Raw genomic sequence first — 20,768 nt, 5'->3', positions numbered from 1 at the left:
AAAGCAGACAAATTATGCTTTTAAGTCGTGTAAAGGACGTGTTTGAATTTTGCGGTTAAGCTTACCCAAAGTTTATATTTAAAAGGCACTATTTTATCAATGATTGATAAAAGAGCAGTGCAGCAGATGTATTTAATCAGCCACTCTGTCTCTGAAAGCATGCATGTACTTTTGACTCCCTTTCCAGGGTGAAATCCTGGCCTCACAGAAATTAATAGTGAAACTTCCACCAACTTCACGTGGGCCAGGATTTCACCCTGTGTGTTGTTAAGAACTGCCCAGTGATGGAGATCCTGTCAAGGGTTCATTTGCTCCAGACAAATCATCCAGGAGGTTCTGGAAAAGCTCCACAGTTTTATATGAGAAACTGGCATTTTTCTTCCCCATTTGCTGGTGCTCCTTTCAAATACATCAGCATTTGAGCAGAAATGACAAGCCAACTGGGTCTGAGGGGAACTTCATTAGGCCATTAAGTCCAGTCCTTCCTAATGCAGGCAGCAGTGTCAGTAGTAGCTTTATTAAACTTGCTGAGTTCCACCTCAAACCAACTGGGTTTCCTGCTCCTCCTGTTGGAATGCTATGAGACTTATTCTGTTGGTATCTAGGAACCTTTGTCTTGTTTCTAGCTGCATGGATTCATAGACAATTATACATGGACAAGTAAGCCTTTGGCTGAAGTAGATGTTCTTTCCTTTGGCAATTAAGCCTCTACTGTCCTAAGAGGGATAAATGAGACTATCTCAGGCTTATTTTCAATAATTTTTTCAGATGTGGCCTTACCAATATTCTGCATGGAAGTGCAAGTATTTTCCTGTCCTGCCAGAAATACTAACATTTCATAATTTTCCTCTGATTGTTCAGGATGTCTGGATTTTTCTCCAGTATCAGTTTCATTTTTCACTTTATATCAGAAATTCTTGCTGTTAGCACATGTGTGCATGACCTAAATTTCACCCCATTCCTATTACATCAATTCCTCTCTAGTCCTTCCAGTGCAGTGTTTGGTTCTCCCGTGCTTACACCATCCACAGTTCCACTAGTACATTCTCACTTTTCTATGCCAACTTTATTACTGACAGTATTACATAAAACACTGAAAGTATTACATAAAATAACTCCCAATACTGATTTTTTTGAGGAACTAATCTGAAGTACACATAAACAAGCACTGAATGCTAAGCTGGGCTTAGAATTCACGTTTCTGCACAAATAGATGTCCTAACAATAGGCTAGAAAGTCAGACTCTGTCCTAGACTCCATGCTATTGTAACTCCTTATTGTGAAGCATAAAAGCTGCCCTGAAAAGTGATGGGAATGAGGCCTTCTCAGTGCTGGGAGATCAGCAGGCTCTCCCCTAGAAGGGTGGGTTTGTAGCACTCAGGCACTGAAGGGTCACACACAACTTGGGCACCACCACTCTGGCCTTTTTTGAAAGGGATGAGCGAGACTTCCTCTGCCTTTTAAGGTCCTGCTGTGTTCTGAGCACAGCTCTCCAAGGATGTAAGGAAAGAAGGACCAGACAAACCCCAAGCAGCACGTTTGGCACCTGTAGAAATTCAGTGCAAACAGCTGAGGAAACTTCAGGGCTGAGCAACAGCTGCAGTCAGGGGTTACAGGTTCACAGTTTTGGACTGCCCTGCTTCCATGATACATAGTTCCCCTTTAGGACCTGCCCTAAATGACAGAATCTCCTCCCTGGGGCCTTAGCACAGCTGCTTAGAGGGAGGTGCAGCCCCAAAACTGGGATGATAAGCAAGAAGCCTGTGTGATTCTGGAACCCACACAGCCCACTGAGAGAGCAGAGTTCTACTCCTAAATTGAGCAATGCTGTTGCTCTGCCGACTCAAACACACTTGCAATACTTCATGGCTTCCTTTGAGTTTCTAACAGTCTCCTGGGCCTTGACAGCACAGCAAACAGTGACTCATTAATCTGGCAAAGTACAACCATTGAGGGCTCCCTATTCAATTAGTTTTTCTTGCCTTTTCCCTAACCCTCCACTAAATTTTCCTTTATTTCATTCCTAAGCCCACACACGGACACAACATGCCAGTTTACTGCATTTACTGAAACTTTCAGAAAGCACTCTTTCAACATGTTTAATATGTTGTAAATTATCCTTACCATGTCATGCAGTGTATGTGTTTTGTGACGAGGAATGGAGTCCAAAAGGAGCCCAAAGCCAGTTAAACCAGAGAACCAGATCATTCCACATGAAAGGCTGTAGCTCCCCTCTCATTAACACAGTTCAACAGCACAAGGGAGTTCAGCCTGGTTGGTTGATGGCTATGCAAACCACCCACTCCGGGGGTAATCAGGCTCATGAAATGGATGTGCTTACAACGACTGTGAGAAACCTTTCTGGTGACCAAGAATATGGAAGGAATTTTCTTTGAACTCCATTAGATCCTACCAGTACTTTGGTCAACATCAGTTATCCTGCTGTGCATGTGAACTTTGTTATTGCCCTGCTCGACTTTCACTTAATCTCCCCGCGGTGCTGAAGAAGACAGGACATCTGGAACTGAAAACAATTATTCTTATCTCCTACTGCTTTCATAATTACATGACGTTCCCATTTGAAGAGCTGCATTCCTTATGTGGACAATATGCTTTTAATTAGCAGAGGGATACACCACACCACCAGAAGCCAAATCCTCAATCTTGCAGAAGTTGGTTACAGAACCTCTGAATCTTTAGCCACCGTGGCAGCTTTTTGGCCAAGCCAGGGGGAAGCCTGGGAGCAAACTCCAGGCACTGTAATTTCACCACAAGCAGGATTTGTGTTAGAGGCTATTGCAGTAGGATCCAGCAGATTCAGCTGAGATTTAAGTCAGAGTGGGAATGATCTCCTCCCACAGCTCTACAGAGAGGGCTTTTCTTGTTTTGCCACCTGCACTGAGTACCCCAAAGAACTTACAAGGCACAAAGACATGAAGGGAAATGCAGACAAAGAGCTGAAAAAGTGACTTGTCCAAGCTAGAGGATGGTGTCAAGAGACATTTTGTATTTTGCTTCCCTGCTCTGCCAGTAGGTAGGGCACAAAGAGCACACACTGTTCCCTCTGAACATGGTCAGTCTAATGAACATGGAGCATTTCAGCCACTTGTTATGGACTCTCCACCAGTAGAAAGAAAATTATGAGCTTTAAGCTAACCTACAGGCCATTGGCTGAATTACTGCCTGACTGATGAGTCTTCCTCTGTCCTAGTCCACTACAATTTATGCACAAGATCTATCTAAAATATTGCACATAGGTAAAATACACAGATTTCCTCCTGCACAGTAGATGACTTCTGGGAAATTAACAGTCAGTCGAGTGTCTGACCTAAAGGGTAGTTAAGAAAGAACAACAAAAAAAAAGAATTATTGCAGTAAGACCAGTTCTCACAAAAGAGAGCTGTTCCTATATATCATCTGCTTTAGCATCACATGCTAAAGGAAATGTTTAGAAGTATTTCTACATCCATGTAAACAAGTTAGGAAAGTAGAGGGTGTGGTGGTGGTGACAACCATTTTCCAAATCAAGTCAAGATCTAAATAGCCTTGCTTATCTTTTGAATGAGTCATTTTAGGTCGTGCAGGTAATGGTGAAATCCCACCTTTCCTACAGCGAAGTTTTAAAACTACCCCTCTTTCCTCAAGGCCAGGTAAATAGGTTACACCTCACCACTTCCAGTTTATTTGCACTGGGAGTGCATTACTTTCCAGAAAAACTGTGGCTAAAAGGTCTAAAACAAAATGGAAGAGAGGGGTCCTGACACGAGGAGTCCAGATGATAAACTATCTACCAAAGATAAAAAATATTTAGTATCGACAGGCAGAAACCCAGCAGAACTCCAGTTATTTTCTGAATCCTATTTGGGTGGAATTCTGTTGAAATGAGATACTCAATACAGATACAGTCGTAGTTTGGGGTTCAATTCAACTCTGTGAAGAAGACCATTATAAACCAGTGTTTAATGGCCACTTAAGACACCTTTTGACAGCTCAAGCAGTGCACAATTCTTTGCAAAAGAGGTGATTGTCACTCTGGATGCCCCTTCCTGCCTAAATACTTAGGAATAAAAATATATATAAAATGTATAAAAAATTTTGGTGTGGCAGACAGGCTGGGTTTTCTGCACATTCCAAAAATGTTGAAAAAACAGATTTCCCTTTGACTCATAGAAGAGAGAAGAATATAGACTGGCTTCCACATGCATGGCTGTGATGGGAGATGCTGCTGTTACTTCTCAGCTTTCTGGATTTAGAATTTCCTTCTTGAAGATTGCAAAAGTCATGAAACAATTTGTAAGAAAGGCTTTTACATAATGCAGTTGATAAAACAACAATAGCAGAAGCTCTGGCTGTGTATAGTAGAAATATGAACATGCACACTGTATAAATGGTGTGTCAGGACTGTTCAGCACTTTTGCAAAGTTTTTGGAAGGCACTGAGTAAAATGGAATGACAGCAATATATAAATGTCTGCACAGCAGCTGAATCCATCAAAATCCCACATCTTTAGTTCATCTTCAAGAATTTCTCAAAGTGCACCAGTGCCACACAGAGACAGATGCAGGAAAACACAATATAGCACTGTTCCATATACCAAACCCATAGCCAAAGCACACACTGAAAATCATCTGGGGCCTGAAACATCAGTGGAGTGTTCATTGCTGTTTTCACTTCTGGCCCTGTAGGATTTGCTGATGGGGGAGTTGTCCAGTTTGCTGGTTTGGTTCCCCACCATAGAATTCAATGGATTACTCAGCATTGATTTCAGTAGCAGGAAGGTTAGGTGTTAGGGTACAATTAATACAGATTGTTTCCATTCTAAAAAACAGGTGGGTGATTTAGGTGCATTAATACCATTGATAGGCCAGATCAGCAAGTTTCCTTGAGGTATCATTTCCCACTGAGAGCAGCAGCAGCTAAAGAGACTCATAAAATCACAGAATGGTTTGAGCTAGAAGGGACCTTAAAACTCATCTCATTCCAATGCCCTGGCATGGGCAGGGACACTTTCTACTAGACCAGGTTGCTCAGAGCCCCATCCAACCTGGCTTTGAACACTTCCAGGGATAAAATCAAAAGCTTCCCATACCAGGAGTTCAACCTGGACCCCCTGGATGAAAACCAGGTATCTGAACTCCTAGACCATATGGGAGACTATCCTAAAGCCTGAGAAATACTAAATATGGGGGTCAAATTGTGGGCACTTTTGAAACTCCCACTTCTGGCCCCAGAATAGAAACCCTCTGTTTTCATTCAGTTAGTATTTAAGTCCCTGATCCACGTGTGGGACTGGGTTGTGCTGTATCTTAGGCTGCCTTTGGTAGCTGTGCTGGAGCTTGGGTTTGTGTTCCCAGGCCCAGCTGCCCCAAAACAGTTGCTATTCCATTGTGTTGGGGCAGAGCTCTAGGAAGTCAGTCTCTGAACTCACCCCAGCCTACAAGCCACACTACCCAGTAATGCAGATACCAAAGGTCTTGGGTTCAAAGTTTAGCTTCTGTCCCTAAGCTAAGGGTAATACATGGACATACAAGTGATAAATAACAACACTTACATAAAGGTACATGAAAATAGAAAATAAACTCTCTTTTCAGAACTGTTTGTGCTTTCTTAGTAATCACCACTCCTTATTTACCAAGAAAAAAGGTCACAGAGTAATGTTTTTTTTTGAAAGTTTTGGTCCCTGGAGTAGCCTTGTGAGATAAATCCTTTTTTCCATGAAAGTGCTGGGGGAGGAGGGAGTGGCCAGGCAGCTGTGCCAACTGACTGATGCCATGTTGACAACCATATAATGCAAAACATTGACCCTAAAACAGTCAGCAATGTTGAGCTGTGATCGCTTCAGTCCTTTTGCACAAACAAGGCTCCTTAAGGGATCCTGCAATCTCACAGGCACGTTTCCTTGCTGCATGTTAAATATCAGCTCGACTCACAACTCCTCCTGTTTCATACCGGGTCAAAGTCACCTCTGAGCAAACAAGAGCCCCAAGCTCTTCCAGTTTCACTGAGTCCTATTGCAGAGCAGGAACGGGATTTAAAAGTGAGACAGCAATCTGACAAAATCTTTGCAAAAATCAAGAAATATTTCTGCAAGATAAACTAAACCAGTCTCACCTACAGGCCAGTGTCTCATACTGCATTTTGAAGACCAGCTTCTCAGCTGGGTGGGCAAAGCTCCTTTGAAGGCAACTTCGCCAATAATTTACCATAAGGCTTCAGCCATAAGAAATGTATTGCCATGACATTTGGAGGACCAGCTGGGCTGACTGAGAGCAATTGTAATTTACAAAGAGCACAAATAAGCCAAAATATTTATATGTATTATATAAATATTAGTAATAAAAGGTCATAACACATGTAAGCTTACTACAAAACATAAAAGAACTGAAATGTTTGCCTAGCAGTTCCACTGGGGAGCTGAGAGCAGATGAGATATGAGCAGATATTTATCACCATTAGTGATATTAATTTATAAAGGTGCTACAGGTCAAGTTCTGGCATCAAATTTACATTCTGGGGGGAAGTTTGATAGATACCATCTTGCCTTCTGCCAAAACTCTCCAAAAGATTTTTGGACTGTGCAGGGATGATGGTCAGCCTGTATGTCCAAAGCAGTCAGCCAGAAATCCCCATGCACTGCTTGCAAACCAATTGACTGGAACTGGAAAGGACAGCTGACATAAGTGAACCCTTTGTCAGAGCTCGGCCCCTTGGCAGGGAAGCTAGAAAACACTACATTATTCCAGCCTTGCCCAGAGGTTACCACCAAGTACACTGGGCTAGTGCTGCCAGTCAGTAGGTTTGATGACGTCCCACGCCTCAGAGCTGCCTTCTGTTTTATTCCAAAGACACAGTGTTCAACAGGAAAATCTCACGAGAATTAGAAGAATAAAGCTATAATGAAAACAGATTTACAACTCCCAGGAGAAACCCGGCTTTAGCCAGTTACATTTTGAGGGCCTGATGCTTTGTCTGTGTGTGGCAGCCTCACACTGTTATAGGTGGTGTCATTCAGCAGGAGCCCAAGCAAGATGTGAAGTGTGTCCCTGTCAGTGGATTCCTCCTGCCAGGGAACTCAGCCCAGTGGGAGTTTTCTGTCCCTTTCTATCCTGTCCACCCAGTGCATCCCAGATTGCCACAGGGCAGAGCCTGCTGCCCCCTCCTCTTTGCCAGGGTGACTGGGCCTCCTTGGAGTGTGCCAGGGTCACCCCTACCAACCAGCTGTACAGCATTTATGGGTTCTTTATATGTTCTCATTCCTACACTCCATAGGGAGAACTGCTTTTTAGATAGTGAAAACATACAAAAATACAAAAAAAAATTACAAAAATACAAAAAATACACAAAAATACACGTGCCCACAGTGTTCAATCTCTATCCTTAGGGAACACCCGAAAGGAAAGGCCCTGACCATCACCCTCACGGAACCTGTTCCCGTTCCCTCACCAGGCTGATGAGACGCACGTTTAAAGCCACCACCGAGCGACTGAGACCCCACAAGGGCCGGGAGCGCACGGAGCACCCCTGAGGGGCAGCGATGCTGCAAACCCGCATCCCCCGGCCCCGCGGGCTCTCCGGGGCGGGCGCGGGGCGGGGCGCTCCGGCCGTGGGCTGTGCCCGCCCGCCGGGGATGGAGGAGCCGCCGGGGATGGAGGCGGAGGGGCCGCGGCCCTTCTCGGAGGAGCAGTTCCGTGCCGCCTGCCGGGAGCTGGACCAGCCGGCGCCGGGCGCGGAGGGGCCGTGGCAGCTCCTGGTGGAGACCATGGGCGTGAGGATCTACCGCCTGTACCACGAGGTGCGCGGGCGGGCTCCCGGCCGGGGCGGGGGGCGGTGGGTGCCCGCGATGGGGGCCCCGGCGCGTCCCCGGTTCCCCGCACGGGCCAGGCTGGCGCTGCCGGCCCGGGCTCGGTTTACGCCGGGCTCCCAGGAAGCAGCTTTGTGGGTAATGCCATTAACTGCTGATGGGGAAAGCTGCTCGGCCGCGGTGACCCCTCCGCCCGCGCAGACTGCCGGGGAACCCGAGGCTTTGCAGGGGTGTGAACAGCCGGTGGCTGGAGGAATTCCCGGGGGAAGGTGCTCTGGGCGGTGGGAGCAGCCGTGGGCCTGTCGGGGGGTTTGCTGTGCTCTGCCGAGCCCTCTCTGAGGGGTGTGTGTGGTGAGGGGAGCTCTGTCCCCGCTCGCCTGCTCCCGAGCATCTCCCGTGCCAGAGCATCCTCCTGGTCTCCAGGCTTCCGCCTCCCTTCCTGCCTCTCTCCAAAACTCCCTTCACACTGATTTCCCACCATTCTCCCTCTAAAATGGGGAAGTAGTTCAGAAAGGGTTGAAATGAAATTCCACCCCTTTTTGGGGGACTAACTTCTTTAAAGAAGTTCAATAGTTTAGGCTTCTGGGACTGGCTTGTAAGTGGTTGACAATGAATGTTTGTATTCTGATGCAGATTTATGATTTATCAATGACTTTTAAATCCATATATAAATGGATTAAATAAAATTATAATAACATATAATATATTATAATATATAGTATATATTACTATATATTATATTTCTATAATATATCATCTATAATATATAATATATATTATATAAGTATATAGTATATAATAATATATTTTTATATATTATATATAATATTCTATTTATACAATACAGATTATATTTATAGAATATATATTTATAATATATATATTTTAAATCCATTTATAAATACCCTATTTCTTTAGCTCAGTGATCATAGTTTCCTCTCAGCTCCCTACAAACCTGGATTTCATGCTGTTCTTTGCGTGACAACTTTGTGTTTGTATTCTGAAAAATCATTTCAGACATGGTCATGTGTAGCAAAAACAGCAAACATGCAGGTCTGTGCAAAAGGCAGAACGGGGCAGGGAAAGGCTCTTTAAAAACACATCATAGACCTTGGAATTTTTTTGGTGATAAATAGTCCCTGTTTACAGTGTGGATGTGGTAACTGGCAGTAGCAAGACAAGCTTATCAATGAGTGCACACAGCACAGGCAAGGCTGGCGTGCCTGCCAGGTATCCATGCAGGAATTAAATGTGCTGATGGAATTCAGGGTGCTGGGAGTGTTGCTTCTGGAGTGGATGAAGTAGAGGCTTTAGGACTGGAGCTCATCACGGAGCTGTAAATGCATCTTGTGGTGGATGAAGGCAAAGTAACTTTGGGAAGCTGGAGGCTGGATTTAGCCACACAAAAGGGACCAGGCTTGTACTGGGGTACCTTGTGTTTCTGCAGTGGCTTTGCTGCTGTTGTGTAAATGGCAGCTGGCAAGATGGAAAGTAGCTCAGGCTCAGGCTTCTTGTGCTTTTATGTAGAAAGACTTGAGCTAAAAAGACTGTTTGAAGCTAAGAAACATTTAGAGGTGTCTGTCTTTTTTTTTTTTTTTCCTTTTTTTTAGTTGTTTTTTGAAAAGGGATGTATGTGTATAGAAACATGCTCCCTTTGGAAGTACTGATGAAGTAAAAGGGTACTAGTGTAAGGGAAGGAACAGCCATTGTGCAGGGCAGGTCAGGCTGGCTGGGTTTAAACTTTCATGTATAGATCAAAAAGTCGAGAGGTTAAAGACTGAATCTTGCATTGTTTTTTGAAGATTTGCTTTCACAGCTCTTGAGCATATTTGTAGTTTGTGCCCCACCTAACTTCCTTCAGCTGTTCTCCCTGATGCAGAGTACTTCCCTTTCCTGCGTGACTTTTCCTCTCCCCATTCTGTTTCCACAGCAATCAGGACTTTATGAGTATAAAATCTTCGGTGGTCTTGCTGATTGTCCCCCAAAACTGTGTGCAGATGTCTACATGGACTTAGATTTCAGAAAAGAGTGGGATCAGTATGTTAAAGGTAAGTTCATCTAGGCAGTGTAAAAGCAAGCTTTAGTCCACATGGATTCTTCCCACTAAAGCTTTCCTCAAAGGTATTTTGAAGTTGCTGTATCCAAAGACTTTGGGCCAGACTTAAATATCTCTTTGGGATAAGGTTGCCCTCTGCAAATATACAAGTAAACACTGATATGGAACAGCTAGTGTCTCAACAGCATGTGTCTTTCCTCTGGAATGAATTCTTTCCATGTTGGTTAAAGCATATAATTGGCATCACTGGTTATGCTGGAGCACCTTGTAGCTTCTAGTTGTTGCAATTCCTGGGTTAAATTTTAGCAGATATTCCAGGGAGAAAGGGAGATGGTACCTTTTGAGCATTGGAGCGGAGCAGTGAGCACAGAATACCAGGGGGTGGAGAAGGGACCTCTGGGATCATCTGGTCCGACCTTCCTTGGCAAAAGACAAGATGGCCCAGCACCCTGCTCAGCTGAGTCTTAAGAATGTCCAGTTTTGGGGAATCCACCACTTCCCTGGGGTGATTATTTCAATGGCTGATTGTTCTCACTGTGAAAAATTTTCCTCTGGCTTGCATCAGTTTGATGTGTGATGGAATGACTTTCCTGAAAGCATTGGTTGTTCTTGGCACCTTTTACCATCAGGAGTGGGTGTATCGAGAGAATAGGTGGTGGCTTTGGCTTTTACAGAGAAAGGAATAACTAATTTAGTTGTGTTTATTTAATGTTGTCTTTGAAAAAGGGCATTGAACCTGGATATCCATATGATGTTAAAACATCTTAAGTCAGCAGTTACAAGGTAAGGATTCAGCTGATGCAAGCATCCAGTAATCCATTTATTTTAAAGATGGGGAACCTTTCCTTTTTAAGCCTTTGCTTGGAATCACTTCAAGCCAATAAAACTGAAACATGGTCAAAGTGTTTTACTGAACAAAGAACGTGCTAAAAACCAAAGGATTGTTAAATGTTTTGCTTGTTAGGTTTAGGACAGTTCCATGGTGAACCTTTACTGGTAATGCCTGTGGCTGTATTGATACAGAGAACCATGTTTGACTCATGTACTTGGTCAAGTTTAAAGTGTGGTGTCTTCATCAGTAAGTCTTATTTGTCAACATGATCAGTAGCTTTCTTGTTGCAAACGCCTCTTTTGAAGCAAAAAGAGCCAGACTGGGACTCAACCTTATTGTATTGGATGTAAAGTATTATGTTGAGTTACTTTAGTAGTCCTTAAGTGCATTTAGGAGAACTGAATCTTTCTTAACCAAACACTTTTTTTTTTTAATGCCTTCTTAGAGATAAGAAAGGAAGCTGTTGGGGGAAGCTACACCCTTAAACTAAAAACTAGATAATGTTGCAGAGCTGACATTTATATCCTTGCTGACCATGGTTTGTTCATCTGTGAATTTGTACTTGTGCTGGTGCCTTTAAATCCAGCATTTCAAGAGTTAACATCTGTGAAGGGCATAAACATAACAGCAAAGCTTTCCTTCCAGCTTCAAAATTGCCACAAGCCCAACTATTCTTTAGCTGTACATATTATGAAATAGTGCCAGCCAACATTTTCAATGTAGCCCATTTAAGCATGTTTTTTCTCCTTTCACATTCAGGGAGAAACCCCAGAAAACTTCCACTGAGAGCCTTCGTGCTCTTTGTGTTACTGTTTGTATTCCTTGGTGCCCTTACAGCTGTGCAATAGTGGCAGTCCAAAGGGGAGCTCTCTGCTGAACTGCTGGCTGGCATTGAAATAAGAACCTGACCAGAGTAGAAGAAGCTGCCTCTCTACTGAAAAGGCAACTGCTCCCACGTGGTCCAGAATATCTACAAGATGTGGCTATCCTGAGGTCTGGCTTGTGCTGCAGCTGCCAATTCAGCAGGGAAGCCGTGACTGAACTGCAGAGTTGTGATTGAGGAACCAAATGCTTCTGTGGCATGATACAAAATGGGGGGGCCTGAGCAATACTGAAACTTGCTACTCCTGATTGCAACACTGTCCTGATTGAGATCATACTTCTCAATAACTGAACAGTAATAACTGGCTGTTGAAGCAGCAAGTGCCGCTGTGCCTGTTAGAATAGAATGGATTTGTGATCTTTTGCAGCGATGCTACAAATCTGGTTATTGATTAAAATGCGCTGTATTCTGCTTTTATCAGAAGCTGTGCACTAGCACTGGCAGACTAAAGTGAATGCAGGTGGGACTTGGCTTAGCTACTCTATGCTTTTCCTGTAATTGTGAAGATGCAAAGGTAGATGAGTTAGGTAATAATAGTTGTATCAGGGTCTTTAAAAGTGTTTTAATGCCTTTGAAAAAGGAAAGTTCTGTGGTTAGAAATGAAAGCAAAGTGAATAATCCAATGCTCCAGTGACCTCTGGTGGAAAGCATAATGCTGTGGGTTGTGACAACACCGGGTGCTTCCAGTACTGCTCCAGCCTGGAGGAGAAGGTGTTTTTGTGGGTGACAGCTGATTTCAGGACATACTAACAGAAGCCTGGTTTGGAACATGTTGTATAGGAAAAGAATCTCCCATCTGTGGCACTGTTCTTGCCTTGGCAATGAGACTATCAGTCTGTTCTGGCCTCGTTTTCAAAAGCACCGAAAGGATGTGGCTGCCTGTGGGCATTAGCTCTGGAGGATATAGAGCCCCTCAGGAGGATATAGAGCCCCTCAGGAGGATACAGAGCCCCTCAGTTGCCTGTATATACTGCTGTGAGATTCCTGATAGCTTTTGGAAACTTCATTAATCCCTCATGTAAGACCTCTTCAGATGTTAGAAAGCTGCACTGATCCTAGTTCCATGTTAACTCAGAATAATTTGCAAGGATAATGGCATGTGAATTGTGCAGAACATGCAAGGAAAAAGCTTTGAGATGGCAAAGCTTTGAATGAGCAAACTGTCTGAAAAGGAATTTCACTCTGCCTCTTCCAGAATTGTTCTACTTTTGTCCTTTTGGTTTTGTTTTTTTTTTTCCACCAGGGACTCCAGTAGCCACAGGAAAACACACCTCCTATTTATGCATATTTGGTTCCTGAACAACCCTGCTACAGAACTTTTTAATGTCTTCTACTGCTACTTTACATACATATCAATTTTGACTTCAGGGTTGTGTGTAAAATATGCTCATGTCAGAAATCTGAGCAGTTCTTGATGTCATTTATAGTCCTTCAGTAGAAATTAAAAATATCTCACAGTCTTCCTCTTTCAACTGTAGAACTGTGTGAAAAAACATATGATGGTGAAAAAGTAATCTACTGGGAAGTGAAGTACCCTTTCCCTCTCTCAAACAGAGATGTATCCTTTCAAGCTTTTGTTCCTCTGGCAGTTTTTGTCTCCTGGTCATCCAGGAATCCCAACAATGAACTGACTCCACTGCTCTGCTGCACTTGATCTAAGATCCTGCAGTCCTCACGTTACATGAATATGTACAGCATGAAGGAGAGCGTGGGTGCCTCTTCCCACACACAGCTGGAACTCACATAGCTGAGTTATTACTCTGCAGGATTGAATCCTGTAGAAGCATGGGAAGTAACTTGAGGGAGCTGCTGTTTGTAAGGGAATTCACTTGTCAATTTTTCACACATCAAACTGACAGTGTTTTGACGTTCCTCCTCAACTCTGAGCACAGTATGTCTATGTTCGGGAACGTCGGGAGATGGATGTGGATGGGAGGAAGATCTGGGTTGTCTTGGCTCAAAGTGTGTCTGTTCCTCAGTGCCCTGAAAAGCCCGGTATTATCAGAGTTAAAAGCTATAAACAAAGTGTGGCAATTGAAAGTGATGGCAAGGCTGGATCTAAAGGTAAGAGGCCAAGAAAATGTGTCACAAGTCATGTAGGCAGAGAATGTGTGGATTAGCAAAATGCATAAAGAGAGGGACTGGAAATTTTAAGCTAGAAACAGTTACTATAAAGTGAATGCACTGAGCCTTGGGACCACTTCAAAATTAATGAAACTTTTGAGAATGTCCCGTGCAGTGTGCTACTGTGAAGAATCTTTCATTTAACAGTTGGGCTGGGTAGTTAAGAATAGTTTACTGACCATTCTGCCCCCCATCCCACCCTACCCTCAGCGTGCACTTCTTTTCCTGCCAGCCAGTTCAGTAGGAGAAAGTCTGCTGCAGTCTGCTTAGCTCAGCAATGATTTGAGTATCATGTTTGACAGATGTAGAGATGAAAGGATTTGCCTAGAGTTTGTCTCCTGTCTTAGTCCTTTAAAGACAATGGTATTTTATAAGACAGGGTGACTAAATGGTTTGCAATAATCTAAATTAATGTTATGGCTCTGTCAGCTTCACCGGCAATGCCTATAGTTACTTCACATTCCTCTTCAGGACAAATTGACTTTTTTGTGAAGAATTAAGAGCAGAGCTGTTGTACTTGGTGCCTCAGTCCTGCACACTGACAGCTTCTGTTGCGGGGTGTTAGAGCTGATACTCAGAGAACTTTCTGGTAACTCCTCTCTCCTCTCCAGTCTGTATGTACTACTTTGATAATCCTGGTGGCATGATTCCATCGTGGTTGGTCAACTGGGCTGCCAAGGTAAGGGGAAGTTAACACACAATGATATTTGCTAATCCATTTCAAACAAGGGATTCACTGCATCCATACCCATCCTCTGCATGCTGGGTAGAGTTATTTTTTTCTGAAATGGATGTATCCACCTTTCTGGCTCTTGCACAGTCCTGGCTTTAGAGTCTCACTGTTGTCTGCTCTCATGACAGTAGTACTAGTTTATTCTTTTTTTAATTCCTGTCAAATTCCTCTGGTTCATCAACTCGACAGGTGAATTTCTGCAGCCAGCCCCAAAAATCCAAGTTCCAGAGCATACATGAATAGCCCAAAGACAAGCAAACTTCAATAATGCAGTCTGTTCCTGAGGTATTAAAGGAATGGTTTGCTGCTTTGTACCAGATCTTAGAATTGTATCTTAGACAATTGTATCTTAGAACTGTATCTGTTTGGAGGCCTTGATCTATACAATGGGAATTCTCATCTTGCTTATAGTTGTTATTGAGTGCATTATGCAAGAATGACTTTTCCACTTTTCTCTTTACAGAGTGGTGTGCCTGCTTTCTTGAAGGATATACAAAAAGCTTGCCTTAATTATTCTAAGAGAACATAGCTCAGAATTGATCTTAGTTCTTTAATTCCAAGAGCTCTGCACTTACAGGAATGGCTGTTATATATTACACTGGATAAAATCTACCTCTAATATTGGAAAGAATTTTATTTTAGTTGAGTTATGCCTTGAGCTTTATTAGAGTCCTTTTCCATCTCCAACTGAAGAGCTGGGTGCTGTCAAGGTAACACCAACATCAGCTGCAGCTTTTGAAAGTACTCAAGGATAAGCTTTGCTTATCCTGACTGTCCTGTCAACTGGAGCTCTGTGATGAATATGTTATGTCCTTGCACAAGAGACAAAGATTTAGCTAGGAAAAATGTCTGAACTTGGACTGCAGATTGCATGTTTGTTGCCTTGCATGGTGGCTTCCTGCTGAAACTCAGTGATGGAACTTGCATTGCATTGTAGGAGAAACACTTTTGCTACCCAAGTTTGTCATTCTTAAACTGCCTGCCTGCTGTAAACCTAAAAAATGCTGAGGGCATGTAGGTAAATCACGAGAAGTCTGCAGTAGGAACTGGAAGTCTGTGTCACTGAGCTTCCTTGTGATGGTTTTAAGTCCAGATGTAAAAAGGACTGGAGCCTAAAGCCTTGCATTCCCAGTTCTGTACCTCTATATGAAACCTAAAACCCACCAAGAAGAAAAAGAAGGAGTTGGCTTCTTCCATGTCTGATTTAAGGGGAACAAGTTTTATCTTCAGAGTCAGTAGCCTTTTCTGTAAAGCAGCTTGGATACCAGCTTGAAATTGGAAGTAATTTTGAACTGGATGCCTGCCACTGAATGTGAATGAGTTTGATGTGAAGCTTGGGCTTGCTTGCATTTTTAAATTTCCTGCTGATCTAAAGACTGAAACTGTAATTTTGGATGGTAATCCACTAAAAGCTCAACTGAGCAAAAAATGAAATTTCCAGCACCTTTGTGGGGGGTGGGGCAGGGAGTGCATAAAAGATGAGAGGACCTCAATCTCAGGGATTTAAAATATTCTGCATTGTTCCTAAATCTAATCCTGTTTCTGAATAAATCTTGTAATGGGGTAGCTTTGTCTTGTTAAAAAACAAATGACTGAAATGATTGCCTTTTTACTTTGTGTGAATATTTGCTTCCAATAAATCGTTATTTTATCCATGTTCTTGTTCTGTCTCTCGTGTTTGAGTGGCCTTGCTGGGCAGGTCACAAATGACAGGCTGATATCATGGGCTGCTTCTTTTTTTTAAAGGGTTTTGAAAGAATAAGTTGGATTAGAACCAAGCAGGATTTGATGTGTTCTGAAGAGCTTTCTGCCAGCAGTTTAGGCATTTTTCAAGTGTCTTTGGCTTGGACACCATTATTGTATTGAGCATTACAGTGTCACACAACAGGATACAACAAAATTTTAAAAGGGGACTGACTAGCTGAGGATGAATCTTCCTGGAGCAATGATGCAAACTAATTAATTTCCAGTTCTTTCTGAACAAAAGTGACCTCTGTGCCACAGCAGTACAAAACCTGTGGGCTTTCATTGTGAGAAAAATATGCAGTGACACCAGTTTAAGTCTGGATTACTGCTCCTATCTTGTATTACTAGGGAAGAACAGGAACTTCCAGCTTTGTGTGACGTGGTTTCTTGTCTAAATGGGAGATTGTGACAATCTTTGGATGTAGAGACATTCTTAAAGCATTTGAGAGCTTTTTTAATGACTGATTAAATATTGATCTCATATAAATTATACATGTATCATGTGAACCTTTCTGGATAGCTTGAACAGGAATTTTCCTGCTGTGAAAGTTTAAAGCCATCGTGCATTTCAAGTTCTGGTGCACAGGGTTAAGAAACATGAAACCCCCTTCCCATGCTGTTTGTTATGTAGCACCTGGAAGTCAGCTTTGTTTCCACCAACTTGCCTAAAAATGGAGTGCAAAGTTTGTCCTTTTAGAAGGATCTATTGTAAACAAAGTGTTGTTGGGTTGTTTGAATAAAGAGAATGAGGTATTTCTGTCGGATGATGATTGAGCCTCTCATCTTCTATATCCTACCCCAATTCACAGGTTGGTAGGGATCACACTACAGGCTAATGGGGACTAATGAAGTTTTCTCAGTAGCCCAGAAGAACTAGAAAAATGCTGTAGTTTCTGGCAATAAACAGGCATCTGCTCCAAAGTACAATATCAGAGTTTCCCTAAATCATAATGATATATTCTCATATAGAACTTCTGGTTTTAAATTGCCAGCCTGTACAGAAACATGTTTTTGCATGTTGTTCTTCTCAAAAAGAAGTGGTGTTTTTTTGGGTCCCCCATCCCCTATTTCTGTAGGGAATGATGTTGTAACAAAGTGAATATAAAACATTCTTCCATGTTGTGTTCTACTCATTCCAATCCATTCTTTCCATACGATCTCTCTGTAAAACTAATGTATTTGAGTTGGAAGGTAAGTAAAGGAAAGACTCTCAGTAACCCAAAGTCAACACAGTGAATGATGTCAGGTTCCCAGTCACTGGTGCTGCCCCTCAGAAGATGGTGTGTAAGGGGAAACACGAGTCTTCTTTGCTCAGGAAACATCTGGTTGATGCTTCATTTCTCAAGCAGGTCATTGGCTGTTTTTATAATTTAATGGAACAAAAAATGTGGGAAGACAGGAACATAGACTTCTGATATTAGTGCATAGTAGTAGATGATGTATCTTCCCACCAACACTTTTGTTTCCCAATATGTTAATTTTCTATGTATAAAGAACATTTTCAAAAGGGATCTAATGATACTTAAATTTCTCTTAGCTGAGAGTAATTCCTTCCTTAGCATAGATTTGCCTTCCTCTAAATGGGAGGATAGTTCATAACCAAATTTACTGTCTCACTGCAGTCCTCTGATCAGAGGAAACTACTAGACTTTCACACAGAAAACTTTGTTTTCACTTATCTCAGTTAAAAGACACTGAAAACTTCCATACAAAAATAGAAAGGAAGGCTTACAGCAGGAGGAGAGTTGCTATAAATCCAGATGGACTGTAGGGAAGATAACTGCTTTTTGAGGAGCAATAAAAAATAACAAATCTTAATAGCAGGATTAGTTTTGCTGATTTTTTTTCCTACCACTCTGGCTTATAACTGCAGACTTAGGAGGAATCCTGATCAGTAAGATAAATAAAGTTGGTGTTTAAGCATCCTACTAATTATTCTCTGCACCTGCCAGTGAACATATTAATTAGGATTACATATATGCACATATAAAGAGAATGTCATCTTTCTCTGTAGTTCAGTATTCCCTGTATGTTGAGAACTTGACCATAAACAATTATTCTCATCTGGAATCTGAATTATGAATGTATCCTGGAATCCTGCTGTGAGACAGGAACATTTTACATGGGAACAACTCTCCACTGGAAACCTTCATTTCCAGAGTAAGAACTGCATCCTGTGAGTGTTTCAGTGGAATCTGTCATAATAACCAATTATGTTGAAAGGCCTTGAATACACGTAATAATTTAGCCTTGTGAAAAATTTCCTGCCTCCCTGCTGTGCAACATGTTAAACTGAAAGCTGTTCCTGCAGTGTAAACACAAGTACCTGTAATCCTAAGATTTAAGTGAGTTTGCCTTTATCTGTCCTCACTAGATTTCATGCATATTTTTATATTTTTCTAAGGCCTATTTCATCACTGGAGGCACAAGAGGTTCTCTGGTGGACCTCATGACACTGGAAGAGTCAGTTCTTGCCCCAAGCTTAATTGTTTTATTATTCTTAATCTATGGAAGAAACGCCTGAGAATTAATCATTTTAATAGATTGTGTTGTTCCTAGAATGACAAGTTTGGGGGGTTTGCAGTTCTGCAATATGGAAGGCCAAGGGTTACTTATGTGCTGCACATACTTTGAATAGATGCCTGCTGGGAAGTCACAAGGCTCATTGCATTTCTGCCTGAGCATGTCTGGAAAGGTTTTAAGTCTTTCCCTGTTTCACTTTGAGCTGTGGGGGGTTTGGCTTTTAATATTCCTAGTGCATATACATCTTCCAAAGCAGGATAGAAATTGGGTGTAATTGGCTGGAAATAGATATTTCATATTCAACTGCAACTTGGAGTTATAGTTTAAGAGTAGGTTTTAAATATTTTTATTGAGACCAGGCTACTGCTGTGCATTTTAAAGTTAATGTGTTTTCTCAGCATGGAAGTCATATAATTGATTTGTACATTTGAGTGGATCCTGCAAAAAGCCAAAATTGCCTGGCCAAGCCATTTACCCTGTGAAAGGCTCATGATGCTGTTCAACTATTCAAATTAAACCAAGCAGTAGGAACATTCTTCCAGCAGGAAATTACTGTGACACTGGAAGGGCCTTTTGTCTCAGAGTGTGAGGTGGGTATGTGAAAGAGTACACTGCCTTCCACTCATTTTTTTCTTTTAACATGGGAATAAACTGACCCTTGATAACACTTGAGGTGTGGTTCTAGGAACCATGAAATTCAGAGCTTTATCACTGAATAATGAGCTTGATTAATTCACTACAATGGCAAGCAGGCACGCCAGTAATTTAGAAAAATCACTTTAAAATCCATTTGGAACAACTTAGAGATTAAGAACAAACAAGTAATCTGAGGATCCTTTAAGGTCTTTCAGCAAAGACAGGCCTAGAAATACCTGCCAGATCATCAAATGCAATTATAGGCATCACATTATAGAAATCATTCCCTTGCATAAAGTGTGTTTCACAATTATGTGTTTAACCTATCTTCTCTTTCAGACTAGTAACTCTGTATGCTCGATATCTTTGCTAGAAAGTTTGTTGTGAAAATATGACCTGAGTAGAGAACTAATATTTTGTTCTTCACCTTTTTTTTATAGTCAGTAGATTTCAGAATATTTTATGCCAATATAAGGGAAGTTTTTTCCAAAGTGTTCATTTTCAGTAATGAACCAAGTTGCTTTGAGAGACTGTGAAGTCTCCAGTTTTGGGGATACTCAAGGCTAAGGGGGACACAAGGCCCTGGGCAATTTATCTGACCTTGAAATTAAAGCCCACTTCAAATTTGGTGCTGCACTGGGCTGTGGGTTGTACCAGGTCATGAGATGATCCCACATGTCCCTTCCAAGCTGAATTATTATAAGAATTTTAATATTAATAAATCCAGGAGATTACAGTGTGAATCCTTCTGAGAAGGCAGCATTATTTTCTTTCTAAATGCTGTTATTTAACAGATGGACTTGAACTGAGATACAGTGAGATGCACAAGTGTATGAAAAAGCAATAATCAAGATCTGTATTAGAAACAGGTACATACACATTTCTGGCAAGATGCTTCTTGTGGGCTGCATTATTGCTTTAGTTTATTATTTTAACTAAAATTATTGGTAGGGAATTGGTGAGAAATCTGAGAAATTCAAATTAAATGAAAGCAGACTTTCTGAATTTTTGCTAGTGAAGGTTAGTATCACAGTGATTACATTATTGAGTGAAAACATGATGACTGTGTTTGGAAAAGGGCAGCAGTAGCAGGCAAACTGAGGCTGTGCTGCACACTCACAGAAATGTTGCTGGTGCCAGTGGTTACTGTTCATTTCCTGTTGCATCCAGCAGCTGCAGATCGGATCGGAAAGGTTAAAAGCTGGGAAAGGGTCAACCAGGCAAGGTTGAGATGTAATAAAAAGAGAAGATGAAATGCAGGTTTAGGGTATCTAAGCATTCCACGATGATCCTCTGGCTTTACCTGAACTGTCACAGCACAGTATTTTTCAGGCCAGCATGCTGAGCCAAGGGGCACTCACTAAATATTAGCCTTATGCATGGTGGGATTCTCTTTTTGTCAGATGGGAATATATGTTCAATCACATTTAATTA

The 20,768-nt window shown here is 42.0% G+C and overlaps 1 protein-coding gene across 3 annotated transcripts; it reads left to right on the top strand.

Moving 5' to 3' along the window:
- The first annotated feature begins 7,635 nt into the window (after positions 1-7,635).
- On the top strand, positions 7,636-16,078 carry PCTP (phosphatidylcholine transfer protein). Of its 3 annotated transcripts, none has more exons than XR_001874270.1 (6): positions 7,636-7,792; positions 9,732-9,849; positions 13,051-13,130; positions 13,465-13,636; positions 14,168-14,375; positions 14,893-14,946. XR_001874270.1 is itself a non-coding variant. In XM_017812205.1 (6 exons), the coding sequence occupies exons 1-6, from the start codon at positions 7,646-7,648 to the stop codon at positions 14,956-14,958; spliced, it is 648 nt and encodes a 215-aa protein (XP_017667694.1). In that variant the 5' UTR covers positions 7,636-7,645; the 3' UTR covers positions 14,959-16,078. The 3 variants fall into 3 exon arrangements, 2 of the variants coding, with proteins under 2 accessions (XP_017667694.1, XP_017667693.1); XM_017812205.1 differs by having other exon boundaries at positions 9,735-9,849; positions 14,308-14,375; positions 14,893-16,078; XM_017812204.1 differs by having other exon boundaries at positions 14,308-14,375; positions 14,893-16,078.
- The last annotated feature ends 4,690 nt before the right edge of the window (positions 16,079-20,768 follow it).

This window comes from Lepidothrix coronata, unplaced genomic scaffold (genome assembly GCF_001604755.1).
Source record: "Lepidothrix coronata isolate B3197 unplaced genomic scaffold, Lepidothrix_coronata-1.0 Scaffold34, whole genome shotgun sequence".
Lineage (NCBI taxonomy): Eukaryota > Metazoa > Chordata > Aves > Passeriformes > Pipridae > Lepidothrix > Lepidothrix coronata.
The sequence above is the reverse complement of the archived record's forward strand: the minus strand, read 5'-3'. Positions and strand labels throughout refer to the sequence as shown.

Coding starts and splice junctions, on each gene's coding strand:
- PCTP (XM_017812204.1), top strand. CDS start 7,646: ATGGAGGCGGAGGGGCCGCGGCCCTTCTCGGAGGAGCAGTTCCGTGCC. Junction 7,793..9,731: donor TCTACCGCCTGTACCACGAG/GTGCGCGGGCGG, acceptor CTGTTTCCACAG/CAATCAGGACTTTATGAGTA. Junction 13,131..13,464: donor TCCCTCTCTCAAACAGAGAT/GTATCCTTTCAA, acceptor CTCTGAGCACAG/TATGTCTATGTTCGGGAACG.